Below are 26,721 nucleotides of genomic sequence, written 5' to 3' on the forward strand. Positions count from 1 at the left end.
ATGAAGCATTAGAATTGTATTTGTCTTGAATGAGTGTTAGGATTGAATCGTTGATACGATCTTCTTTGCACTGTACTTGGATGATAATGTTCTTTTGATTGTGAAATGACCTGAAAAGGCGAAATTAGTTTTATGCAATGTCATGATGCATGTATTGTGTAATGAGGTTCTCAAAATAAACAAGAATGTTGTATGTTATGCATGTAATGTGAATGAGGTTCTCGAAATAAACGAGAATATTGTATGTTATGTATGTATTATGAATGATGCATGGCTTGACTATATAGTCGAAGCATATTGGTAACTTTGTAAGGTAATTGCTGGTTGAGAAAATAAATCTCTGTATGCTGTTGGAGATAATGACAGGGTGGTTGAGAATTCCTGTCTTTTTGTCTGAGGATATCTAGCTGGGGATTTTTATTACCGCTTGGGGATGAAAGTAGCTTGAGTGATTTGATCCTGATGTACCCTGATTGGGGATAAGAGAGATGGATAACTGACCAAGTTTCCACTGTGAGTGCCAACTTTACTGAGAACAGTGAGTTTGAATAAACCCTGTTGGAGAAGAAGATTGTATCGGAGAGCCTGTAGTGTTGGGGAGCCAAGTCTCTATTGGGAAGAGATTATTTTGGAGGTAACTCCTCGAGGATTACTTTGTGGGGATATTGTTGTCAAAACAACTTTGTGGGTAAAATCCCTTGAGATTTCAATTTTCATTGCCCCCATGTCACTTGATGTTGGAAAACATTTTCTTAACCATATGTGGCCCTTTGCATGGGGAAGTCTATTTGCCTCTGGAGTTGGTAACTTGGTATACTTGATTCTTGAGATTACTGGAATTAGGACTTCGAAGGAGATACTGATCCTGCTGCTAGCAGCTAAATAGCTTTTGCTGAGATTTGTGATTGATGCAACATGCCCCAAGTGATAAACTTGCCCCTCTGGCTGTTCAGCGTCTTTGAGAGATTCTCTGGATCTTGACTTGGTTGCCTCAGATGAATGGGATAATACCATGCCATGCCCCTTGTGTATATTGTCCTTTAGCCAACTGAGTCAAGCGTAAGAAATATCTTTGCCTTTTGATGCGCTTCTGAAGCAACTTTGTCTGTTGGGAGGACTTTCTAGGATTTGTGTTATCATGAGCAACATGCCCCTATATCATGAACTTAGGAATCATACCCCTGATTGATCAGGGTTGGAGGTAATTTCAGTTATGCTTGGGCAAATGCCCCTGATTGCCCAACGCTTATGAGAGATTCTTCGAATCTTGACCTGATTGCCCCAGATATCTGAGCGCTTACTCAACGGAATATTTCGACTGCTTTTGTGCCCCTGAGGGTGATTATAATTTGAGATGTTCATGCTCGAACTCAATGGAGTTCTGAAGACAACTTGTCCCTTGAGAGAATTAAACTTTTCATCTGCAGCTCATGATGGAAGCTTTCCTGGTGTCAAGTACTTGTTCATACGCAAAGAATGTTTAGTATGAGAAATATAATTCTAATGCAACGTTCATGTTTGTCTTGAAGATTTTTAAAAAAGATTTTTTTTTTGAAAGGATGTCAAAACATCGATTTTTGTGAAAAGTGGTGTGATACCAACTCAAACGTTTTAGCAAAACTCATAGGAGTCGGTTTACCGTATTCTCGTTTACAGTATGCTTTCGAATTAACCCTGCTTCAATTAGGACTTTTGAGGGTTGTAACGTGGCCAGGTTCATGGTTTTAGAAAAAAAGATATATAGGCTCAAAATTTTATTGGTGCCCACCCCCTTCGTGATGTTCTCCAACCTAAGTTCAGTTAACTCGATGCGAGCATTCATCCTTCAAGAGGAGCTTGAGACGATTGAGGAATCGATGAAATGTTTGGACATGTCAATCATTTACCTTTTATTCTTGGTGTTTGATCACACGATCTTGTTCTTTGAATTTATTGTCACACGACCTCGTCCTTTTGCTAAGGATCTTTTTTGTTTCATGTTCCTTAACTTTTGCCTGGATAAATTCTTTTGAATTTTGATGTCCAGCGGGATGCCCTAATTTTTGCCTAAGTCACTTGTTTTCAAGTTGTTGACTTAGCGGGTCTTTTTTCATATATTTTTTTTTTCATTTTTTTCCATTTTTTGAACAAGTTGTATGATCCTGGGACGTCTTTGATTTTTTGGAAAGATTGTGATTGCCTCATTTCTTGGTTGACGAGGGATAGTCGTTGTTGTATCGTCATATTTGACCTTTTGTTGCGCGAGAGATGACCATTGCGGTCTCAACTTTTCCTCAACCTTTTGAAGGATAACCATTGTTGTATCCTTATATGCGTGGTCCTGATGAATTTTGAATGCTCAACCAGGTTAACTGAACACTACCCTGCCCCTGGTTTAAATGTGAGGGTTTTTTCGTATAGAAAGGAAACTTCTACTTCAAGGCTCAAAAGGGTTGACAAGGGATTAACTTCCTTATATCTCCAGTGTTTAGGGATTTGAAACAATGCCTGTACATCATCAACAGGGTTTTACTCGAAAGCACACCATTTGGGATTATGAGTATTACGTGTTCGTCATTCTCCCTTCGGAGTTATCATGCTTTATCACCGAGAGTTTGGTATCACAAGCAAAGAAAACATGTTAGAGCGAGAGCGAATAAATTTTTTCAAGACAAACATATTCAGTGCATTATTGTTATAGTTCAAAAACAAACATATATTGCATATGAAAAGCATTGAATAAAAACCAGAAAGATCACGCATGAACATGCATGATGATATAGAGATTGTCAATGTTGAGGAGTTTTTCTCTGTATGGACGTGTTGCTTCAGAAGATCCATTGAGTCGAAGGAGAACTTCAAATCTGACTTTCAGGTACAAATGATGATAACCTTTGCATCGATCAGGCTTTGAACCTTGTTTCTGAATGGCTGACAATCATCAATCGAAGGGTCAAGTGCCCCAGAGCGGGAGAAAAACCAAGTGTTAGTATTTGAAACTCTAGATTACTTTTAGGAAGGAGATTCTGACAAAGTCACATAAGAGTTGCAAGTGTCCAGCTCCAGGGAGAATAAAATAGTGAGAAGCTTGTCTGTTGGTAGCAGCTTCACCTGAAGAATTTTGACTTTTCACCTTTGGACGTCCTTCTATAAGAATCAAGCTCACCATATCCAGTGGGTCATAGCCTCTGATTCGGGGTATGGTACCTTTGAGTTTGAAGGAATATGGCTGGAGGAAAATAAATCCTCTTGCCCCTTGATAGGAACTGTACCTTTGAGTTTGAAGGCATCTAGCTAGAGGAAAATAAATCCTCTTGCCCCTTGATAGAAATTTCGGCTCTTGATAATCCTTCCATAATAGTACCTGGAAATTATGCGTCCAAATCCCTAAGATCCTTGAAAAAGGTTAGTCAACAGGTTATGTAAAAGCATAAGGTAGTATGGACAAGTAAGTCCTACAATGAAACCTGCAAGGAAATCAACTGGTTAGATAACACACAAGTCATACAAGTGTCCTTAGGTTTAATGGCTTGCATGAAGTCTGACCAAGTGACTACCCTTCCCCAATAGGTACTTCTAAGGATAAGAGTGAATTTAGTAACCAGGTTCTAAAAGTTACTCAGAATGATCGATCCTTCTAAAGCACCCTCGAACATGATACATACATACCATGCAATGATACTTTGAGAAAGAACCTATCTTAGTTGTAGTATCGGGTAGCGACTATGCCCTCAACATACATCAAGAGTAGTCCCCCCACTACGTTCCTAAAGGCCAAGATGGGTTAAAGGTAACTAAAGGTCCTTAAGCTCCGACTCACCCACAGATATCCACACGAACCTCCCTCATACAAGAGAAGCATGCAAACACCCATAGAGGCCTAACTTAAGCGTGAACTCTCATATTGACCAATCCTCCACATACATGAAGGAGGTCGCCATGACTATGCCACATCCTATCTTAAGGTGCACTCGAATCCGGGTATAGGATTCATCTTCCATTCAATGCCCATAACAACTTTGAAAAGTAAAGCAATCAAAACAAACAAGTTATAAATAATCTAAGCTCTAAGGTAACCCCTCTTTTTATTTATCCCCAGCAGAGTCGCCAGTTCTGTAACTCGGTGAACTGACTTTTATTTTTAATATGCAACAATGTTGCGGTGAGCAAGAGTCGCCACGGACTTTTATTTTGTCCAATGTTAGGAAAGGTAAAAAGTACAGAAAAAGACCTTTAAAAAGAAAACGGGCTCGGGGGGTAGGTTATGAAAAGGGAAGGTGTAAGCACCCTTTTCATCCGTAGTTATCTACGGGCTCTTAATTTGCTTAGCTCATGTTTGTTTGTTTTGAATTGAAAAGGGACATAAGGACTTTAGCGTAAATGCGTAGCCTTAGTTTTTTGAAAGAATATTGAAAAGATGTTTTTTTAATTGATCTAAGCATATTAAGAGCTCTACCCTAAATAGTTGGTCTTTTTCTATGCTTTTTAAAGTTCCTAGGACTATCCATACTATATAGAAGTAGGTAGTCCTTGTTTATATTGGACGTGTGCGGGACAATCGAAGGGTCATCAGATGGTCGTTGAAGGCAACATAATAGAGGTACCTTTAGCAAATTCGAAGGGACAATCATCTTTCGTAGGCAACCATTCGAGGGACTAGATCATGTATTCGTAGGCAACAGTCCGAGGGTCATCGAGGGACCATGATCTTTGATGATTTTTAATCGAGGGACAATTTGCTAATGGGTACCGCTATATTCGAGGGACACGACCATATAATCGAAGGCAACCAAGAGAGGCGTACCTTAGAGGTGAGTGTGTGAGAAGAGTGTGTTAATTACAGTTATGTTAATCTTTTGAGTTAGTGATCTAACGGTTGATTTTAGTTAATCTTGCCATACAATCCTAAGCATACATCTAGCAGTTTATATTAGCGAAAATTAAAATGCGGAAGGTAAATGTCCTAACTATTACAGGGCTTCGGGATGGGGGGGGGTACATAACCGAAAACGGGGAAGAAAAAGTAAAGTCTAATTAACTATTACAACCCAACAAAACTTAAAGCGAGAATTAAAAGATAATATATACAAAATAATGGTAAACGTCCATGAAATGATCCAATGCTTCGAAGATAATAGTACCTCACAAAAAATAAGAAAATGTCAGAAAAATAACCCGAAATTGATTAAAAGAGGAATTATATATAAAAAAGAAATCATATTTTTTTTATTTTATGAAAATAATTTTTAATATATAGTAAACAAAACTAAGAAGTAAATAAAACAATTAATAATAGTATATGGATATATAAGAGAATAGGAATGATAAAAATCAAATTGGGCTTAGAAACAAGTTGAAGCCCAAAGAAATTTGAAATCTGCCCCAGAGAGGGGGTGCAGTTCGCTGGAAAGGAGGTTGCATAGCCAAAATGGGCTCAAAACCCAAATTATCAATTAACACACAAAAAAAAAAACCTAGATCCAAAAGATGGTACACCGCCCCATCTTCTTCTTCAAACGATTCTCAGCCTCTTTGCCCTTTTTTCATATCAATTTCCAGCAAAACACCAACAATAAAGAGCTTCCCTCTCATATTAAAACTTAACAACACAAAATCAATTCTTGCAATCGCAAAACCAAATAGAAGTATTATAGAGCGAAAGAAATTACCAATTCGGAGAGCCGAAAACGAGATGAAGATTCGATGCGGAAGTTTGGTGAACAATCGATGATGAGCGGAGGGAGCATCGGTCGTCGAGGGTTGCGCGGGAACACGGTGCTGCGTTTTATTGTCGTGGTTGGAACAAATTGCTCTGCAGCATAGCAGTGTTGATTCCACAAAGTTCTCGTTCCTCGATCTGAAGTAGAAACTTTTGGGGATGTCGTCGTGATGGTGCCGTTGGGCGGTTTTGCACTGGACTCGGAGTGGTTCACGGTGTTGAATCAGATGATTTCGGTTCATCAAAATTCTCCCGATACCGCTTTGGACTTCTCCACCGAATTGAAGAACTCCACGAAGATGATTTTGTCGTTGTGTGCGTTGTTTCGCTGTTGTGTTTTATTGTTGATTTTGCAGGCTTGAGTGTTCATCATCTGTGCGTCGCGTATAGCGAATTTGATTCGGTGATGACGAACTGGAATGGTGTGTTGCCGTTGATTGAGATGAATTGGCGTTCGCTGTGGGAATACGGAAGCTGCGATAACATATTTTTGCTTGCTTTCTTCTTCTTCTGTTCGTGATTTCATTCCCAATTCCTGCAAAAATCTTGAACTCAATATTAAGGTTTAGATTGGTAAAAGAAGAAGAGATGATTTTAATGTATAGTATATAGTAAAAATATGTAGCAAGGAATGTTAGTCTGGATGTTCATGGTTTTGATTTCGCATCCGTTGATGATTACAGTGTTAATGTTTAGAGAATTATCATTGTGAGTAAATTGTGGTATTGATACAGTTTATGATTGTAAAGAGTGAAAATTGGTAGAGTCAGCAATACTTGTTTTGAAAAAAAGTTAGATAGGTTTGTGTTATGTTTTGTAAAAGATGGCTGGTAAAGATAAGTCATGTCTTATATACACGAGACTATGTGATAATAAGGACAAATGTGTTAGTGAAAAACTGTTCATGAATTAGATCTGGAGCGAACAAATTGCTTTATAAATAAGAAACAAACATTGTTACTGTTAATGGAAAGATTCAGTTAAGGAAAAAAGAAAAAAAAAAACAGCCATCAGCAATCATCATCTGGTAAAAGACAAGTTTGAAATTGAAACGATTGACAGTTTAAAAATAAAATTGGAGCCTCATGTGAAAATCATCGGCCAAGAACGTTATACAAATCATTTAAAAGAAAAAAGAGGAGGCCTCAGGTCAGGTGTCATCATAGGCAAAAAACTAAAAGAAATTTGAAAACCTTTGAAAAGAAATTGAAAAGCGTATGGAAAGGTTTGTAAAAACAGTTGGTTAATTGTTGTTGATCAGGGTTAGAAAAGTTGTTGATGAAAATAAGAGAGTGGAGAGCCACTATTTATAGACTGAGAATTAGGTCAAAATAATCCTAAAAAGGAAAAGATCCAACCCAAAGGCCCATGGACCGTCTTGGTCCCCAAGATTAAGAACCTGGACGTACTTGTGTCCAGGTGCGTCCAGGTGTAAAAAAGATTAAAAAAGAGTTAAAAAACATAGAAATGCACCAAGCGGGAGTTGAACCCGTGGCCTTCTGTTTACAAGCCTTTCATTCTTACCAATCGTGCTATGTTATATATTTGAAATAAAAAAGCCAATTGAAAGTATATGAAGCATCGGCCAACATTTTCTATTTATTAAAATAAAAGCAATTTAAGAGTAAACTACTATATTTTTAAAATAGACTTTAAATCGAATATTTATAAAATTCAAGATGTCAACGTAAATGAACCCGAGATTTTATAAAATCCAATTTTAAAAATAATTTCGAGAATTTTTTGTCACTAAAAAGTGTGGGCAAATTTTGGGGTATGACAGATGGGGTGATCAAAGTTTCACAAGTCCTGTCATTGAGCAATATCAAAATCCACCCAAAGAAGTATGGGACACGCTAGGAGAACCTAGCGGCAAATATGACTATATGGTGAAATATTTCGCTCCTCCGAGCTCACAAATTGCTATGAAGGACATTGTCCCAACTGGATGGGATGAACATTACGATGACAATTTCGCTTTTGAAGAAGCCAGGGAAATACCAAATAACGAGGGTTGCTTTCTGTCAGCATACACTCCTCATCAGAATGCACAAGTCTCTATTCAAAACATCATCCCGACTGCATGGGACGGCCTTATCGAGCATCTCGCTCAGCCAACAGAGATATCTCAGCCTGGGCTCTCGTATCCAGCAGAGTATATCACTTATCCCGAAGGAACACCGGCTCATTTTCCCACTAATGAAATCAATGCTGTGGAAGATGAAGAAGACAACTACAACAGTTGGATACTCCCTGCTCACAACAGTGGATTGAACAACTGGAAAGCTGAGGATGTGATCTCCTTTGACCAGGAGTAAATGCCATTTCCTGTTTTCTTTGTGTATAATGTGCAAAGATAAAAGTGGTTCCTGAACAATCGAACCATGAGCTTGAAAGCCGTGTGCCTTAGCACACCGGTCCTTCTATAAGGGCTTATCATATCATGATCATGCGCATTCAATAAAATCATGGGACGCTTGCATATTTAAATTTTGTGATCCTTTTTCCTTCTTTCTTCGCTTTCCAAATAGCTATGTTTTTTCTTCATACATACTCACATAATTAACTTGCAGATTCACATACACTCTGGATCCAGTCAACAACGATTCTGCTATTGCCCGTCATGACTTTGAAAATCCGATCTACCAAACTGAGGACGAAAGTGAGGAAGATTGTGAAGTGCCAAGAGAACTTGCAAGGCTGCTAGAACAAGAAAACAAGGCCATACAGCCTCATGAGGAGCCAATTGAGGTCATCAACTTGGGTAGCAACGAAGAAATGAAAGAAGTCAAAATAGGGGCTGATTTAGAACACAGCATCAAGCAAAGACTGATTCAAATGCTGCGAGACTACGTCAAGATATTCGCCTGGTCCTATGAGGATATGCCAGGCCTTGACACAGACATCGTAGTTCATCGCTTACCAATCAAAGAAGGTAGCACTCCAGTCAAACAGAAACTACGAAGGAGTAGGCCTGATATGTCAAAAAAGATCAAAGACGAGGTTGAAAAACAGTTCAATGCCGGATTCCTAAAAGTTGTAAGTTATCCTCCTTGGATAGCTAACATCGTCCCTGTACCTAAAAAAGACGGGAAAGTCAGAATGTGCGTAGACTACAGAGATCTGAACCGGGCAAGCCCCAAAGATGATTTCCCTTTACCACACATCGATGTACTGGTTGACAATACCGCACAATGCAAGGTATTCTCCTTTATGGACGGATTCTCAGGGTACAATCAAATCAAGATGGCACCCGAAGACATGGAAAAAACAACTTTCACAACACCCTGGGGAACCTTTTGTTACAAAGTAATGCCCTTTGGTCTGAAAAACGCAGGAGCGACCTATCAACGTGCAATGGTAGCGCTATTTCATGATATGATTCATCAAGAAATAGAGGTGTATGTCGATGACATGATTGCAAAATCCAACACCGAGGAAGAACATCTGGGTCATTTACACAAGTTGTTTGACAGACTCAAGAAATACAAGTTGCGACTGAACCCAAATAAGTGTACCTTTGGAGTAAGATCCGGCAAACTCTTAGGTTTCATCGTCAGCAGCAAAGGTATTGAGGTTGATCCCGCCAAGGTTAAAGCCATTCAAGAAATGCCTATACCTCGTACCGAGAAACAAGTCAGAGGATTCTTGGGACGTCTAAATTACATCGCCCGATTTATTGCCCACATGACTACTACTTGTGTGCCGATCTTCAAACTGTTGAAGAAAGATCAAGTGGAAAGGTGGAATGACAAATGCCAGTTAGCCTTTGACAAAATCAAAGAATATCTCCAAAAACCTCCAATCTTGTTGCCACCTGTGGAAGGCAGACCTCTGATAATGTACCTAACTGTGTTAGAAGACTCAATGGGGTGTGTACTAGGACAACATGACGAATCCGGCCGAAAGGAGCACGCAATCTACTATCTTAGCAAAAAGTTTGCCGATTGTGAAACAAGATACTCACTACTCGAAAAAACTTGTTGTGCCTTAGCTTGGGCGGCTCGCCGGCTAAGACAGTACATGCTAAATCACACCACTTTCCTAATCTCCAAGATGGATCCCATCAAATACGTGTTCGAAAAACCTGCTCTCTCTGGAAGAATAGCGAGATGGCAAATAATCTTAACAGAATATGACATTCAATACACTTCACAAAAAGCAATCAAAGGAAGTGTGGTAGCTGATCATCTGGCTCATCAAGCAGTGGATGATTATCAAGCATTGAACTTTGACTTCCCAGACGAAGACATTATGCTAGTCAATGACTACAAACAACCAGGACCAGAAGAAGGACCCGAGTCAGGATCCCGGTGGACTATGGTTTTTGACGGAGCTTCTAATGCACTCGGCAATGGCATCGGAGCTGTGATCATTTCCCCCGCAGGAGGTCACACACCATTCACTGCCAGATTATGCTTCAATTGCACTAACAATATAGCCGAATACGAAGCATGTATTCTGGGTCTCAAAGCTGCAATCGATCTAAGAATCAAATTCCTGGAAGTCTACGGAGACTCGGCCTTGGTAATCTACCAAGTCAAAGGGGAATGGGACACGAAGCACCCGAATCTAATTCCTTACAAAGAATATGTGCTGAATTTGATTCCTTACTTCGAGGAAATCACTTTCGAACACATCCCACGCGAGGAAAATCAACTAGCTGATGCTTTAGCTACCATGTCATCCATGTTCAAAGTCAGGTGGGACAACGAGGCGCCTATGATCACCATTTACAGGCAGGATGAACCATCATATTGCAATGAGATCAATGCCGAAGGAACCGAGGAAAAACCATGGTTCCATGAAGTAAAAAGATATCTCGAAGCTCAGGAGTACCCTGAAGGGGCATCCATTAACGACAGAAAGTTTCTAAGGAGATTTGCTGCCAAATTCTTCCTAAGCAATGGAACCCTATACAAACGCAACCATGACTCGACTTTACTTCGCTGTGTAAACAAGAAGGAAGCAGAACAGATCATGGAAGAAATACACAATGGTGCCTTCGGTACTCATTCCAGTGGACATACAATGGCTAAAAAGATCCTGAGAGCAGGTTATTACTGGTCTACCATGGAAACAGACTGCCATCATCACTCCCGAACATGTCACAAATGCCAGATATACGCTGACAAAGTACATGTACCTCCAGTTCCATTAAGCGTCCTGACGGCTCCTTGGCCTTTTGCAATGTGGGGTATTGATATGATTGGAGAAATCAAACCTACTGCCTCCAACGGACATCGCTTTATCCTGGTCGCTATTGACTACTTCACAAAGTGGGTAGAAGCAGCTTCATTTGCTTCTGTTACCAAGAATGTGGTGGCCCGGTTCATCAAATACAATCTCATTTGTCGGTACGGCATCCCTGAACGGATTATCACGGACAATGGCACAAATCTAAACAACAGAATGATTACTGAACTTTGCACACAGTTCAAGATCAAGCATCATAATTCTTCTCCATATCGACCAAAGATGAACGGCGCGGTGGAAGCTGCCAACAAGAATATCAAGAAAATCGTACAAAAAATGACAGTAACCTACAAAGACTGGCATGAGATGTTGCCTTTTGCTCTTCATGGTTATCGCACATCTGCGCGTACTTCAACAGGGACAACTCCATTCTCCTTAGTCTATGGCATGGAGGTAGTTCTTCCAATTGAAATTCAGATTCATTCCCTAAGGATAATGAAAGAAGCCAATCTAGACGAAGACGATTGGATTCAAACACGGTTGGACCAGATAAACTTGATTGATGAGAAAAGGCTCGCAGCTATTTGTCATGGTCAGCTATACCAAAAGCGTATGATCAAAGCCTTCAACAAAAAAGTCAAAAGTCAAGCATACCAAACTGGTGGCTTGGTTGTCAAACGCATCATCTTACCACAAGGTGATCCCAGAGGCAAATGGACTCCCACCTACGAGGGACCATTCATAATCAAGAAAATATTCTCCGGCGGCGCCATGTTGCTTACCACCATGGATGGCGAGGATTTCCCACATCCTGTGAATGCTGACATAGTCAAAAAATACTTCTCTTAAAAAAGAAAAAAAAACAGCTCGCTAAGTTGAAAACCTGAAAGGGCAACTTAGGCAAAAAATGAGCGTCTCGGTGGATTGAAAACTCGAAAGGGCGATCCAGGCAAAAATTAGAGACTAAACAAATACTATCCCGGTAGGCTGAAAACCTGAAAGGGCAGCCTAGGCAAAAGTTAGGGAATGAAGCATACAACTGTGTTCCGTTCAGCTGCCTACTCACCGTCAAGATTCAACACCTCAAAGACACCGATCAGTCCAATCACTTTCTTCCAACAAGTGAGGGATGAGATGCTCGAAGACAGATTGGCAATAGCAGAGTTGAAACTTGACTGGATCATTCTCACATAGCTATTTATCTTTATAAATATTTTCCAAAACTTTCTGACAATTTCCTACTTCTAGGATTGTTGTCTCCCTGTGCTAACCCGCCTATCATGGCTCTTTTCAATGCAGCTCTTTCAAAAATCACTATTTTCACTTTTTCTGTTTAAATGCGTAAGCGTCCCAATGATAATTTTGAATGAACATATGCATTTGAATATGATTGATGTTTACCAGGAAAAACAGGAATAGCATTCAGGAAATGTCCCAGCCAGCTGGATATCATTCCATCAGAAGAAAATCCCCAAGGGAAACGCATTTCTCAGCAACTTCCTCGAAAAGATTTTCTCTTCAAAAGAAGTCTTATTCCCCAGCAGGGTTGTTCCAGATTACTATCTTCAGAAGGTGTGATCCCCGCACCCGGACTTGGTCAGATAGTGCATCGAAGGATTATGCATCTTCCTCGTTCCCATTTGAAAGGGCATCAGAACTTCCAGCTACCTTTGATTCCCCAAGCAGTAGTCAAAGATCCTTCAACAGGATACCCGGGTTCTCAAAGAATTTCCCCAGACGAGGGTACTCAAACAAGACAAAAGATCATCAACGATCACAATACATTCATGTCCAGCTGACTAGTGGGAATTTATTTTTCCAACTAGAAGCTTGACACGCATCACATTCATACATCACACATTCACATACATTCATACATCACACATTCACATACATTCATGCATTCATACATTCATACATCATATATTCATACATCATATTCATGCGCATATTCATACACAACATAACATGCATATTTCTCCGGGAATATCTCACATTTACATGCATCATAAACATTGCATATCACTAACTTGATTTTACAGGTAGACGGATATCTTCAACAAAGATGTTCTCAATCACATTCAGTGTTCACTTGAATTCCATAAACAGTTCTCTCAGATATAATCAAGCCAAAGATTCATTCTGATCACTTACCAACTCAAAAACAGACATCCCAGATCAAAGTCGATACCTCAGACGGTTCCAAAACGATCTAACATCACAGATCTAAAGCGATACCTCAGACGGTTCTAGAACGATCTAGCATTACAGATCTAAAGCGATACCTCAGACGGTTCCAAAACGATCTAACATTGCAGATCTAAAGCGATACCTCAAACGGTTCCAGAACGATCTAACATTGCAGATCTAAAGCGATACCTCAGACGGTTCCACAATGATCAACTTCCAAAATCTAAATCGGAAAAACTTTGGACAAGTTCCGTAACGATTATCTTCCAAGACTTAAAGCGGTAACCTTGGACGGTTCCGAAACAGTCAACACAAAGACTTTCAAATCCTTCATCAAGATATAATCAATGGATTCATTCTGATGAACAAACCCTCAACCCATTTACCAGGTGGCATCTGAAAGCCCATCTCAGGTAATGTTTCAATCTGCCAACAACATTTCGCAAACGACATTCAAATGCAACTTCCAATATCTCTTCTGATCAAGGTAAGTGCAAATTTTCAGGGCATCTAAATATTCAATCATCTTCTACCTTCAGATTTCAGACAATCTCTTCAGGTTTAAGAAGATTGAATAGGGGCAACTGTTATACCCCAAAATTTGCCCACATATTTTTCAAGAAAACTCCAATCTGAAAATTAAGAGTCTCATATAATCATGGATTTTTATTTCAACAAATATCCCGACATATGAAATACTTAGTTTTTAGAACTTTTCTTACACAGTAATTTGGCTTGCGGTTGAATTCATTCTTACGCAAACGCCAAATACTGTTTATTACTTCACACATGCTATTTATTTATTTACAGATAAATAGTACTGACACAATTGGTACAGAGTTAAATCTTTTTGCAGGCGCAGAATCAGGAAACTCAGACTGTACTGGTAACAAGTAGATTATTATTATCTTTTGTTTCCCACTAATTTTTGTACTATATTCCATTATTTTCAAAAATCTTTTCAAATCTCTTTTTCAAAAATCAAATCTCTCTTTTTTCCAACACTATCTCCACTTTCTTTCAAATCTTACTTCCATTCAAATTTTCCTTTTGTACGGAATCACACTATTCCCCAACGTCTCTATCCTTCTTTCCATTCAATAAATACCTCTCATTCTTCCATAAAATCTCACATCAAATTCTAATTCATTTCTCAAAATTCCACTTCATAATCCATCTTCTTTTCTTCCCTAACAAGAATGGCAAAATGGATAGAGACACTGTCTCTTGCAGTCATCACCATTGCTACGGTGATCATGACTTTCTTCTGCCTGCATAGTCCTGAGGAGTGTGGACCTGCAATGGTTATGCTCCCAATCATCTACATGTTACTATTTGTAGCATGGGTTATCAATCGTCATTCTTAAAATTTGCCGTATTTCTTATTTCTTAAATGTACCGTTTATTCGTTGTACTGTTCAATATAGTATGTAATATTTGTACTGTCAGTATTAAATGTTGTACTATTTGTCATAATATTGCTTAATTACTCAGATAATATTTTATGTGTTTTCTGCCAGTCAAATATTCATTTTTCTGTGCATTAAATGATTTTCAGGGTTATTATCGGTAATTTTGCCCGCATACAGTAAATATTAGTTATTTATTATGTCTGTGTTTTTCTAACAAGTCATGTAAATAAACTTTCATTTTTTCACATAAAACAAAAACAACAAAAAAAGAAAATTAACTTTGATAGTTGATTTTTCACTCTAACTGCTACATCAATACCTGAACGGTCAGTTGACAGCCAAACTGCTGGCAGTACAATTCTCAGTGTTTTGTACCATCAATCAAATCAATCTTTCACAATTTAAAATTCCAAGATTTTTGTTCTAGAAGTCTTCTGAATATCACGCGAATAGCAGAGACTCAACACTGCACAAAAATCAGGTACGCTTAACTGTCTCCTACATAAACAGTCCCTGACTAGGGTTTTCTTGTTTTTACAGGAGAAACAAGTTTTTGAGAGCTCAAATGGATTTCATACACATCCATATATCTCAAAGTACCATCATACAAATTTTCAAACTTCAATTCACTCAGACGCACCGTCAGCAGCTCAAACAGTCAACAGACGACCCGTTTGACCAAAAAGTCAACAGACAGTCAAAAATGAATTTTTTTGTCAAAATCCATATTTTGTCAAAGGATTCATCATTTGATCATTGGATGATCATAATTCATCAATGAAAGATCAAAAATCAACAAAACCCTAAGATTCAAAATTAGGGTTTTTACCTGAAAAGTCAACTCAACTTTGACTGATCATAACTCTCTCATCCTTCATCCAAAAAATTCAAACCAAAGCTCATTTTGAAGGAAATTCAATTATCTTTCAAATGCCATTGATCCCATGGTCATGGGATTCACCATTTGAAAAATATGATCAAAGACATTACAGGACATTTTCAAAGTCAACAAAAAGACACTTTTTTCAAAAGGACACACAAGGAGCTTCAAAAATCATTTTGACATGAGACCAAAGGCATTGGTTAGAGGACTCTTTGAGGTTTCCAAAAAGTGCAAGATCTCCTTCATATGACAAAAATTGAGGGATTTACACCTTGTTGAAGTTGGCTAAATTTTGGAAAATGCATGAAACCAACATTGTTCAAAATTGCATTTTTTTTTCAAAAGGGGCCAAGTTTTCAGCATTCAAACATCATTTCCATGTTACTATGGGCCTCCCACGACCAAGACTAAGCCCATACCTTTTTTATCCATTTTTTGCATGATTTTATCTTATTTTAAGATTAAAATTAAAAGGAAAATGCATGGATAAATGGTAGCTTACAATTCAAGCATGACTCATCAAAGAATCTCCATTTTTCTGCAGCCAAATGAAGTACAAGGCAAGTGCATTGAAGGAGAGCAAGACTTGGTCAAGTTTTCAAAGATTTTTAATATTTAAAAATCAAACTTTCAACAAAGCAATCAATGCTCTTAGCTTCACTTCCAAGCAGCCCTTGGCCTATAAAAGAAGTGGAATACATCAACAACAAGAAGACCCACGAAATATAGCAAGAGTATAGCAAGAAAACTCATCAAATCTCTCAAAAATTCCATATACTTTGTAATTTTCAAATTCAATATTCCAATCAATATCAATACCAAACAATCACTCTAATCATCTTCTAAGGTCATATAAAGTAAGAATAAACTCTTTGTGTGGTCCCATGAGAGTCGTATCACGTGCATAAGTGTTCTTCATATTCACACATAATCAATTTTCGTTTTCCTATATTTAATTAACCTCAATATAAACTAATCATTCTAATGAGTTCATGAGGCCTCATATGATAGATCTGGGCTTTAACATGAGGGTTTCCACGTGAGGATAGCTCTATGCCATGAACAAGTGTTCTTGCATGCTTAAGCTTCAACCTCTTCGAATCCATAGATACAGCGCCCAAATAGCAAAACTAATACCACCATCGTGTTCAGGAGGTGATTTTAAGTAGATCTGGGTCCTTTATTTTTATTCATAACGCTTATTTTTGCAGGTGTGGGAAGCTACCAAAAGTTGTGTTTCTGACGTACAAATAGGGGAGGTTTAAAACCCCCGCTTATTGTTTAAAAAATAAGGCAGACGGAGGTTGAAGACGACCACGCGTCCAAGCGTGGTTCGTCCGTCAAAAGTTGACCTTTCCATCTGCACGCGTGGCAGATTTCCTTCTCCTCATTCGCTGGTCAGCCAGCGTGGGTCCCAGTGTGGACTTTGAATATCTGACTAATCATGTGCACTGATTCCCACATGGCTATCATGCTCCCTCATGATCTGAACCCTTGGATCAATCTCCAAGCCAATCCAACGCATCAGACAAGCAGCCCTATGCTATGGACTTCATTGATTTTCACACAGGATCAGTATCCTTTTTATATTTCTATTTTATTTTAATTTCTTTGTTAAATTAATTAAAAATAGTTTTAAAAATCCAAAAAATACACAAAAAATATTTTTAGACTTCTAAAATAATATATTATTTTCTGAAATAAAAATATTTTATTTTTCTTCAAAATTTCAATATTTTGCATAATTAATTAGTATATATTTATATATTTGCTTTTTAATTATTCTAACCAATAAAAAAATCATAAAAAAAAATTGTTCTTTATATAAAATATTGTCTATATATTATAAACTATTTTTGTACATATTTTGAATAATTTTCTCTCTAGGTTTTAATTATTTGTATAATTATTTGCATAATTATTTATTAATTAAATAAATCAATTTCAAATCAAATTTCAAAAATTCCAAAAAAATTAGTTTTGTTTTAAAATTAATTGACAAATATTTTGTACATATTTTAAACTTAATTTCTAGGTTTAAATCAATTTTCATCTTTTTTCTTCATTTTAATTTAATTAATCAAGCATTAATTATAATTAAAATCAATCATAAAAAATCCAAAAACATGCCTTTTATTTTCCTTGCAATTTAAATTCCTAGATAAATGTATAGGATGTCAAATTCATGTAAATAGGCTAGTTTACATTTCCTGCACAATCGATGTAATAGCGTAGATTTACTTTCCGCACTTTACATTTCCGCATTTTAATTTCCAGCAAATATAAACTGCGTGTATGTCAAAGATAAAATTGAACCGTTAGATCACTAACTTCAAAGATAAAATATCTGAATACAATCACAATCACACTTGCACCTCTTCAGGTAATCCCTTCTCATTCTTTCAAAATCAAAGTCAAATTCTACTGTTTTGAGTACAAAATCGAACCTTGCTTTTATATCCGGTGAAAGGATAGATTTTTAAAGGAAATAGGATAAAGACCTTACAACTCAGGGTAGAACTCCTAGTTTGCTTGCTCAAATCAAAACAAACAAAATTCTCATACACTGTTGATTTTTCAAAACTTTCCAAAAGACAATACTTTGTATATATCCCAAACACGGATTATTACAAAGTTAACGTTCTTTTCAAAACATCTTTCGAAAGATAAACAAGCATTTTGTATACATCCACACACGGAGCATTACAAAATTCAATTTACAAAAGTATTTGGAACCACATATGAGCAATTTCAGAGCAATTGAAAAATGATCGAAAAACAATTGAGCTAAGCAAACTTAAGAGCCCATGGATAACCATGGATACAAAGGGTGCTAACACCTTCCCTTTGTATAACCTACCCCCTTACCCAGAATTTCTTAAAGGTCTTTTTTCTGTGTCTTTTATAAACCTTTCCTTAATTGGATAAAATAAAAGGTCGGTGGCGACTCTGTGATATTTTCAAAAATGCAAAAGCATTAAGCGATAAAAAAGAGTCAGTTCACGTATCTCTACCGAACAGAGGTATGGCCCGGATTAAAAAACGGAGGTCCACAGTGGCTCAAACTATGCATAAACAGTGATATTTAGAACCATTTTTAGAAAAAGAAAAATGGTTGAAGTCTCACCATACAACATATCATGCTTGTAGTTTCCTTTGAGAAAGTGCTCAATAGGGTGAAAATTGTATTTGTGAGTTGGTATTTCAGGAATATCAGCTTTTGTCATGGTGGTACCTCCATTGAAGATGAGCTTGAGTGGATTAAAACAAACTTTGAAAGGCCCATCGTTATCAACCGGCTCTCCATTATAAAGATAAAATGTCTCATGCTCTTTGACAACTTCAATCCAATCTTGGAAGTCTCTTTTCCAAGTGGTCACATGAATCTTATCACCCTGTGAAATGGATGCAAACATAGAATGTTCATAAAGAAAAATGAAACCTTTCCATTAAAATATAAACAACAATATAAGAGACCATTGATAAAATATTACATTAACCTGTTAGAAAGATAGAAAAATGTTACCTTTCCATCTTGAATAACCATTTCAAGGTGTTGTTGTCCATTTTTCTCAATAACAACCCACATATCAACAACCCGGATAAGCATTTTCCATACTTGGTTTCCCTTGACCAAATCCTTAATGAGAATGGGCGCCCTCGACATTGTTCCTGTGGTAAATGGAAAAGAAAACTAACTGAATGATAGAGAGCTTATGTATACTTTAAAATAGAACAGAAAGGAAACAATTTTTTGAGCTTTGAAACCGGTTAAAAATGGAACACGCTACAGAAAAGGAAAGAAACCCTTTTTTAATACACTATGCAAGAGTAACATAGAGAAGCTGGACATCGATGTTTTTTGAGCTTCGAAAACGGTTAAAAATGGAACACGCTACAGAAAAGGAAAGAAACCCTTTTTTAATACACCCTGCAAGAGTAACATAGAGAAGCAAGACAACGATGTTATAAGTACCGTGCTTTGAGTAACAGAGCTTGGAAACCGCTTAAAGGCCTGCAAAAGGAACGAAGATACAAAGAAAACGGTTAAAAAAACAAAGCAAGGAAGACGGTGGCACGCAGGCAACATAAGTAACCGGAGAATAGCAAGGTGGAAGTTTCAAACCTGAGCTTGCGTTCACGAGGTATAGAAGGAACAGGCGTATGGGTTGTGGTAGATAGAGAAGACAAGAAAAAGGTTCTGAACTGTATTGGAGGGAACGATGGTCTTGTAAAAGAAAATAGAAAGTACAAAAGTTTAAAAAACACCAATCAGAAGAGAACAAATGGCATGAATTGTTTTTTATTTTGTTGATTACCAGAATAACCTTTTGCCTTTGGAAGATTTATTTAGTAGAAGGGCATTATCGTCAGTTTGGGCAATTGATTAGTAATGGGTAGATAGTAGACTAGTGTCTTACCCGTGCGTTCGCACGGGTACCCGTCGTTTTCGCGCATTGTGATTGAGAAAAATAAAAGATATTAGTAAAAGATTAAGTTTTGGGTAAAATTGAAAAAGTTATAAAAATAGTAATATTTTATTTAATAAATTATAATGAAGGAAAAGTTTTAAAATCGCAAATTCACGAATTATAATGAAGAAATATTCAATCAAATTATATAATTCAATTAGTGATAACTATTAGCCCAATCTCAAACTATCAGCTAAGGAGAATCGATTATTTTTTGCTAGCTAAGAAGAAAATTAACTATTTTGGCTCAATTATAACTACAAACTATCAGCCCAATCTCAAACTATCAGCTATGTCTTGTAGGCCTATGAGAAACCACTACAAACTCCATTTATATTAATGATTCATTCAAAATGCATAATTAATAGAAAAATACTTTGACCAGTTACTTCATGTTACCGTTAATATTCATTATTTTGATAAGTAACTTCGTATTCCCGTTAATATTTCAAATTTCTTCCCGTTAATTTTCAAAATTTTGATCAGTAACTTCATGTTCTTGTTAATATTCATTATTTTGATCAGTAACTCCTTGTTCCCGTTAATATTCATTATTTTGATCAATAAGTTCGTGTTCCCGTTAATATTCCAAATTCGTTTCCGTTAATATTCAAAAAAATTATCAGTAATTTAATGTTCCTGTTAATATTCAATATTTTGTCAATAACTCCGTGTTCCCGTCAACATTTATTATTTTGATTAGTAACTTTGTGTTCCCGTTAATATTCAAAATTTGTTCCTGTTAATTTTTAAAATTTGGATAGTAACTTAATGTTTTCGATAATATTCAAAATTTTGATCATTAACTTTGTGCTCCCGTTAATATTTAATATTTTAATCAATAACTCCGTGCTCCCGTTAATATTCAATATTTTGATTAGTAACTCCGTGTTCCCACTAATATTCAATATGTTGATCAATAAACTTCATTTCCCATTAATATTCAATATTTTGACCAGTAACTTCATGTTTCCCTTAATATTTAATATTTTGATCAGTAACTTCGTGTTCTCGTTGATATTCAATATTTTGTTCAGCAACTTCATGTTCCCGTTAAAATTCAATATTTTGATCAATAACTTCAAGTTCCCATTAATATTCATTATTTTGATCATTAACTTCGTGTTTCTGTTAATGTTCCAAATTTGTTCCGGTTAATATTCAATAGTTTGATTAATAACGCCATGTTTCCGTTATTATTCAATATTTTTAGCAGTAACTCCATGTTCCCGTTAATATTATATACTTTACTCTGTAATTTAATACTCACGTTAATATTCAATATTTTGATTACTAACTTCATGTTCTCGTTAATATTCAATATTTTGATTAATAACTTCATGTTCCCGTTAATATTCAATATAGTTTGATCAATAACTTTGTTTTCCCGTTAATATTCAATAGTTTGATCAATAACTTCGTGTTCTCGTTAATATTCAATATTTTGATCAGTAACTTTATGCTCTTGTTAACATGCCATTTTTTATCAGTAACTTCATGTTTCCGTTAATATTCAATACATTTAATATTTTGATCAGTAATTTAATATTATCTTTAATATTCAATATTTTGATTAGTAACTTCATGTACCCATTAATATTAAAAAAATTCTATTAATATTCAATATTTTGATTAATAACTACATGTTCCCGTTAATATTCAATTTTTTTATCAGTAACTTCATGTTTCTATTAATATTCAATATTTTGATGATATTTTTGAAACAAAAACAAATTAATTTTAACATTGTTTAAAAATATTTGATGATAATTAAATTTTTTTATAATAACAAAAATCTTAAATTGACAAATTATAATGAAGAAATATTCTATAAAATTATATAATACAATTAATAATAAATATTTAATATAATTGATTAAACTCAATTTACAAATCAAATATATTATTCCATATATAAAATATTTGAATCAATAGTTAATTATTCCTATATATAAATATTTTTGTTTTGGAATTATTTATAAAACTATTTAAATCAATTGTAAACTTATTCTCGTTATTACATTTAATTAAATGTGTTAATATCAGTACCATATGTGTGTACCATATAATTACCCATGTGTATCCGTAATATATTATTTTGTATTTGGATAGAATTGACCCATTAAAGTTTTAATGGTAATATTTCAATTATATTATATTATATATAGATAAATATATATATTGATTATTGATGAACTTGTTCAATTAAAATTTTAAATTTTATAAATGACAAGCAAATTGTATGATTAATAAAAAATATCATACAATTTTGATATTATTTATTCATATATTACTTATGTTTCATTCTATTACTATTTATTCATACATTACTTATGTTTCATTCTATTACTATTTATTCATACAGTATTTATGTTTCATTCGATTACTTATGCTTATTAACACCCATAGTTATTTTTAAATATTTTTTTTATAAAAAACGTCAATAGATCTAATATATATATATATATATATTTTATTTAATAATCTCTAAAAAAATTCATTTATATATATATATATATATATATATATATATATATATATAACTTTCATATTTTATATTTTAAATAATTTAGTAGTATTAGTAAGAAATCTTATTAAAGTGAAAATAGAAAATAATAGTTAGTTTTTCTATACAGAGAATGACGATGGCACGTGTTGTATTTTAAATATTTTGAAAATATACTTTATTTTTATAATAATATCTATGGATTTTTTATCAAAAAACTCCATACAATATATAAAAGCAATGATATGCCTAAAACATTTTATTAAAACATGTATCTAATAATATTTATCATTTTGTTAAATGAGAGGTTAAAAATCTTCTAACCATATGAAATTTGGTTTCAAAATTATGTTGATAAATTAATTATTTTTGAAAGTTTCTATTAAATAATTTTGAAGGAAATCAAGTGAGATAAATTATATTTATTAATTTTTAATGATAATATGATTCACTCAATTTTTGGTGATACAAAATCAATATAATTGGAGTACTAAATATATTTGTAACGTATTTATTTTATACCAATTAAGATATTGGTAAGTAATTGATATGATTTTAATGTATTCATTCTATATCAATTAAATTATTCCCAACGTACTGATTTTAAGGTATGGGTCGTTAAAAAGGCTTTTATATCTTACAAAGTTAGATAATTTTAGGTAAATCATACAAAAGTACACTATTTACTCAAAATTATATTATTTTTAGGTAAATCATACAATATTGTAAAAACAATATAGTTTTGTAAGATATAAAAGTACAATATTTTCTCAAATCTAAGAATTTAAATATACATATGGTAAGTACTAAAAGAATAAGAAATCAAAAGTTGCAATCACATGCATTAAATCATAAATTAAAAGTTGCAATCAATATTTAACTTTTTTATAGGTAAATGATTTATGTCTTTTCATTCTAAACTCTTTATTTACCTAAAAAAATATACTGTTTTTTTCTTTATTCTTTGATTCTATTTTCTTATACATTTCAAAATTATGTATATATTTTGAATTTGTAATATTTTATTATATTCTATATTTATTTTTTTGTTCGACCTTAGAATAAATAAATATCAATAATATTTTATAAAACTAACTTTATAAATTTTATATATATATATATATATATATATATATATATATATATATATATATATATTGATAAACTTAATTTTTTTAATTTGACCTAACGAAAATATTCTTTAGTTATATGAATTAATATACAATATTATGTTATTTATATATTATAATATCTATAATTTTTACAGCTACTAAGATTTAATATAAATATCACTCAAAGATAAAATCAATTAATCAATGAAATTTATTTATTAAAATTTGCAATAATATACCAATTATTTTCATATCAAGAAAATAGGTGCGCTGCTTCATTATTTCAACAAACCATTCTTTAAAATCACGTTCAAATCGACTGCTTGGATTATTATGGATAAGAAGTTATAAATTGTAATCACATTAAATCAAAAAATTTAAAATAATAAATCAAAAGTTGCAATCAGATTAAATCAAAAATTAAAGTTGCAACCAAGTAAAATGATTATGATATTTTATTTTTTTATAGGTAAATGATTTATGTCTTTTCATTTCAAAACTCTTTATTTACCTAAACAAATATAATGTTTTTTTCTTTACTCTTTGATTCTATTTTCTTATAAATTTCAAAATTATGTATACATTTTTAATTTATAATATTTTATCTTTATTTTTTGTTTTGTTCGACCTTATAATAAATAAATATCAATAATATTTTATAAAACTAACTTTATATATATTGATAACATTAATTTCTTAATTTGAACTAACTAAAATATTCTTTAGTTCTATGAATTAATATAAAATATTATCTTATTTACATATTATAATATCTACAATTTCTATAATTACTAAGATTTAATATAAATATCACTCAAATATAAAATCAATCAATTAAGATTTATTTATTAATATTTGCACTTAAAATATAAAAAATTAAAGTTCATTCTATGAATTAATATAAAATATCATGTTATTTACATAGTATAATATCTACATTTTTGACAAAACTTGCGCAAGCATAACCCAGTAATTTCAAGCAGATTTTGATTTCTACTTCTAGAGCTCAAACTTTCGGGACAGTCAAAGAAGAATATTTATTTCAAACGAATCGTATAGACGATGTTTGCTACTGTCTGCACCAGAAAAAAATCCAAAACACATATTAGGACATTATTTAAATTGTTACTAAAAAAATAAAAAATAGGGATTGGAAACAACCCATGTAAAAAACGAACCATAAAAAACGAACCATATACTACGGAGTGACGCCAATTGGTACTTCAGAATAGTACATTACAAATTCAACCTGCAAATAACATGAAATGCCAATTAGTACTGGAGAATGGTACACTACAAATTCAACCTGCAAATAACATGAAAGATATTTTCTATCAAGAAAAGAAAGGAAAAAATGTTAAATACCGGTTTGTCCATGAATAGTCGTGGGAATGGCTGTAATTGCAAAAATAGTATAAAACAAAATTTTCCACATGAATAGTCATGGGAATGGCTGTAATTGCAAAAATAGTATAAACCAAAATTTTCCACGATTAGGTTTGATGAACATGATAGATACTGTGAAAGTATGATCGGTTATATATAGTAATGATAAAAGTGTTTTGGAACGTGGAGGGCTTGGAAGGCAGAAGGGGCTTGGAAGGCAGAAGCATTATATGAGGTCATTAGTGTTGTAAGCAGTTGTGAATGTGAATGGCCAGAGAAAATAAATAATTTGTAACTGCGAGATGGTTGAAGGTTTAAAGTTCAATCCTTATAACTGCTGCAACATACAATGGGAAGGGAATGATGTGGAATTTTGTGAGAAGAGAGACTGATGTGGCATAGCTAAGAGATGGGGAAATGGTAGACTTTTCTTATAGGATAGATGTGTATATGTAGAAAGTTAATTATAAGAAACAATAATAATATTAATGATTAATAATCACAGTAATAATTATTAGTTAAATTGATTGATAGTAATAATAATAAAATTATTAAAATTAATTAATAATAATAATTAAATGGTTAGTTATAATAATTACAATAATAAAATTATTAATAATAATTAACAATATAAATGGTAAAATGTAATAAATAATGATAATAATAAAACCCAAAGATCAAACTAGGGTAAACCTAACTTTTTACAAAAGCTCCCAGCAGAGTCACCAATTGTGGCAACCTGGTTAAAAATTTACGCACTCTTTGCCTCCCTTGTAGTCATGGGGACCCATTTAATCTTTAGGTTTAGGTTTTATAAAAAAGATTTGACAATTGTTCACTAATAGATTTAAAAAAGGTTAGCCTTTGCCCAAAAGGGTAAATCTCAGTTTTGGTAAAATCATTGTCGATCGAGACAACAATAGCCGAATACCAAAAGGCATATAAACAAAATTTTAATAAAATTAATAGGCCTTAATGCATCATAAAAGAGCCTCATAGAAATCATTGGCCAAAATGAAAAAAAAATCAAAGGTTTGTAAAAAATATATTGACAATAGAAAATACCTTTTTAATAAAAGGGCGGCCTCATACCAAAAGGTTTAATCATTGGCCAAAAAGGTAAACCCAAGGGAGAGAGTCATTGTTAGATCGAGACAACAATGACCAAAGGCCAAAAGCCATGTATAGTGAAAATAGGCAATTGTCAGATCGAGACGACAATGGCCAAAAAACCCTTTTTTTTAGGAGGCCTCATAGGTAATCATCGGGCGAAAATGTTTGAGTTTGAATAATTTGAAATTGTGTTTGAGTGGTTTGAAAATTGTGTTTGAAGGGGAAAGAGTTTGTGGATTAGGGATGTTCAAGACAAACCCTAAGACAAACCCTCAAAGGGAGAAGAGAAAAAAGCGTAGAAAACGTAATTGTGTGAAAAATGTAGTGTGAATTTGTGAAAATAATACGTGAAAGTGAAGGACCGTCCCCTTTTCAGGGTTGCCAATACTCCTTTTCATAGAGTTGGAGAATTAGGTTAAAATCTATAAGAAGAAATAACCCATATCCAAAAACCCAATTTGATATTTTATAAATTAGTAATAATAAAATAATTATTATTATCTAAATAAAATTTAAATAATGCTTAATCCAAAATGACGAAAATAGGTTAGAAATATTTAATTGATGATTAAATAAATTGTAAAAATCGACAAAAAACCCTAAGATAAAATAGATGGGCCAAACATTTCAAGATTCAGCCTAGTGAATTTCAATCACACCCCTTTTCCTTTGTATGCACCCCTTAGTCAATAATAATAACCAAAAATAGGTTGGGAGAATTAAAAAACCAAAATAAAATATGCGGGTCAAATG

The 26,721-nt window shown here is 34.1% G+C and overlaps 1 protein-coding gene across 1 annotated transcript in view; it reads right to left on the reverse strand.

Annotated features, from left to right (window-relative positions):
- The window catches only part of LOC131658811 (uncharacterized), a 33,965-nt gene extending 14,919 nt beyond the window's left edge, over positions 1-19,046 (reverse strand). The window contains exons 1-2 of the mRNA XM_058928065.1: positions 18,906-19,046; positions 18,507-18,774 (exon numbers count right to left, since the gene is read on the reverse strand). Of these exons, the coding sequence (XP_058784048.1) occupies positions 18,507-18,774; positions 18,906-19,046 (409 nt within the window). The remainder of the gene's footprint in view (positions 1-18,506; positions 18,775-18,905) is intronic.
- Positions 19,047-26,721: the final 7,675 nt, after the last annotated feature.

This window comes from Vicia villosa, linkage group LG3 (assembly GCF_029867415.1).
Source record: "Vicia villosa cultivar HV-30 ecotype Madison, WI linkage group LG3, Vvil1.0, whole genome shotgun sequence".
NCBI lineage: Eukaryota > Viridiplantae > Streptophyta > Magnoliopsida > Fabales > Fabaceae > Vicia > Vicia villosa.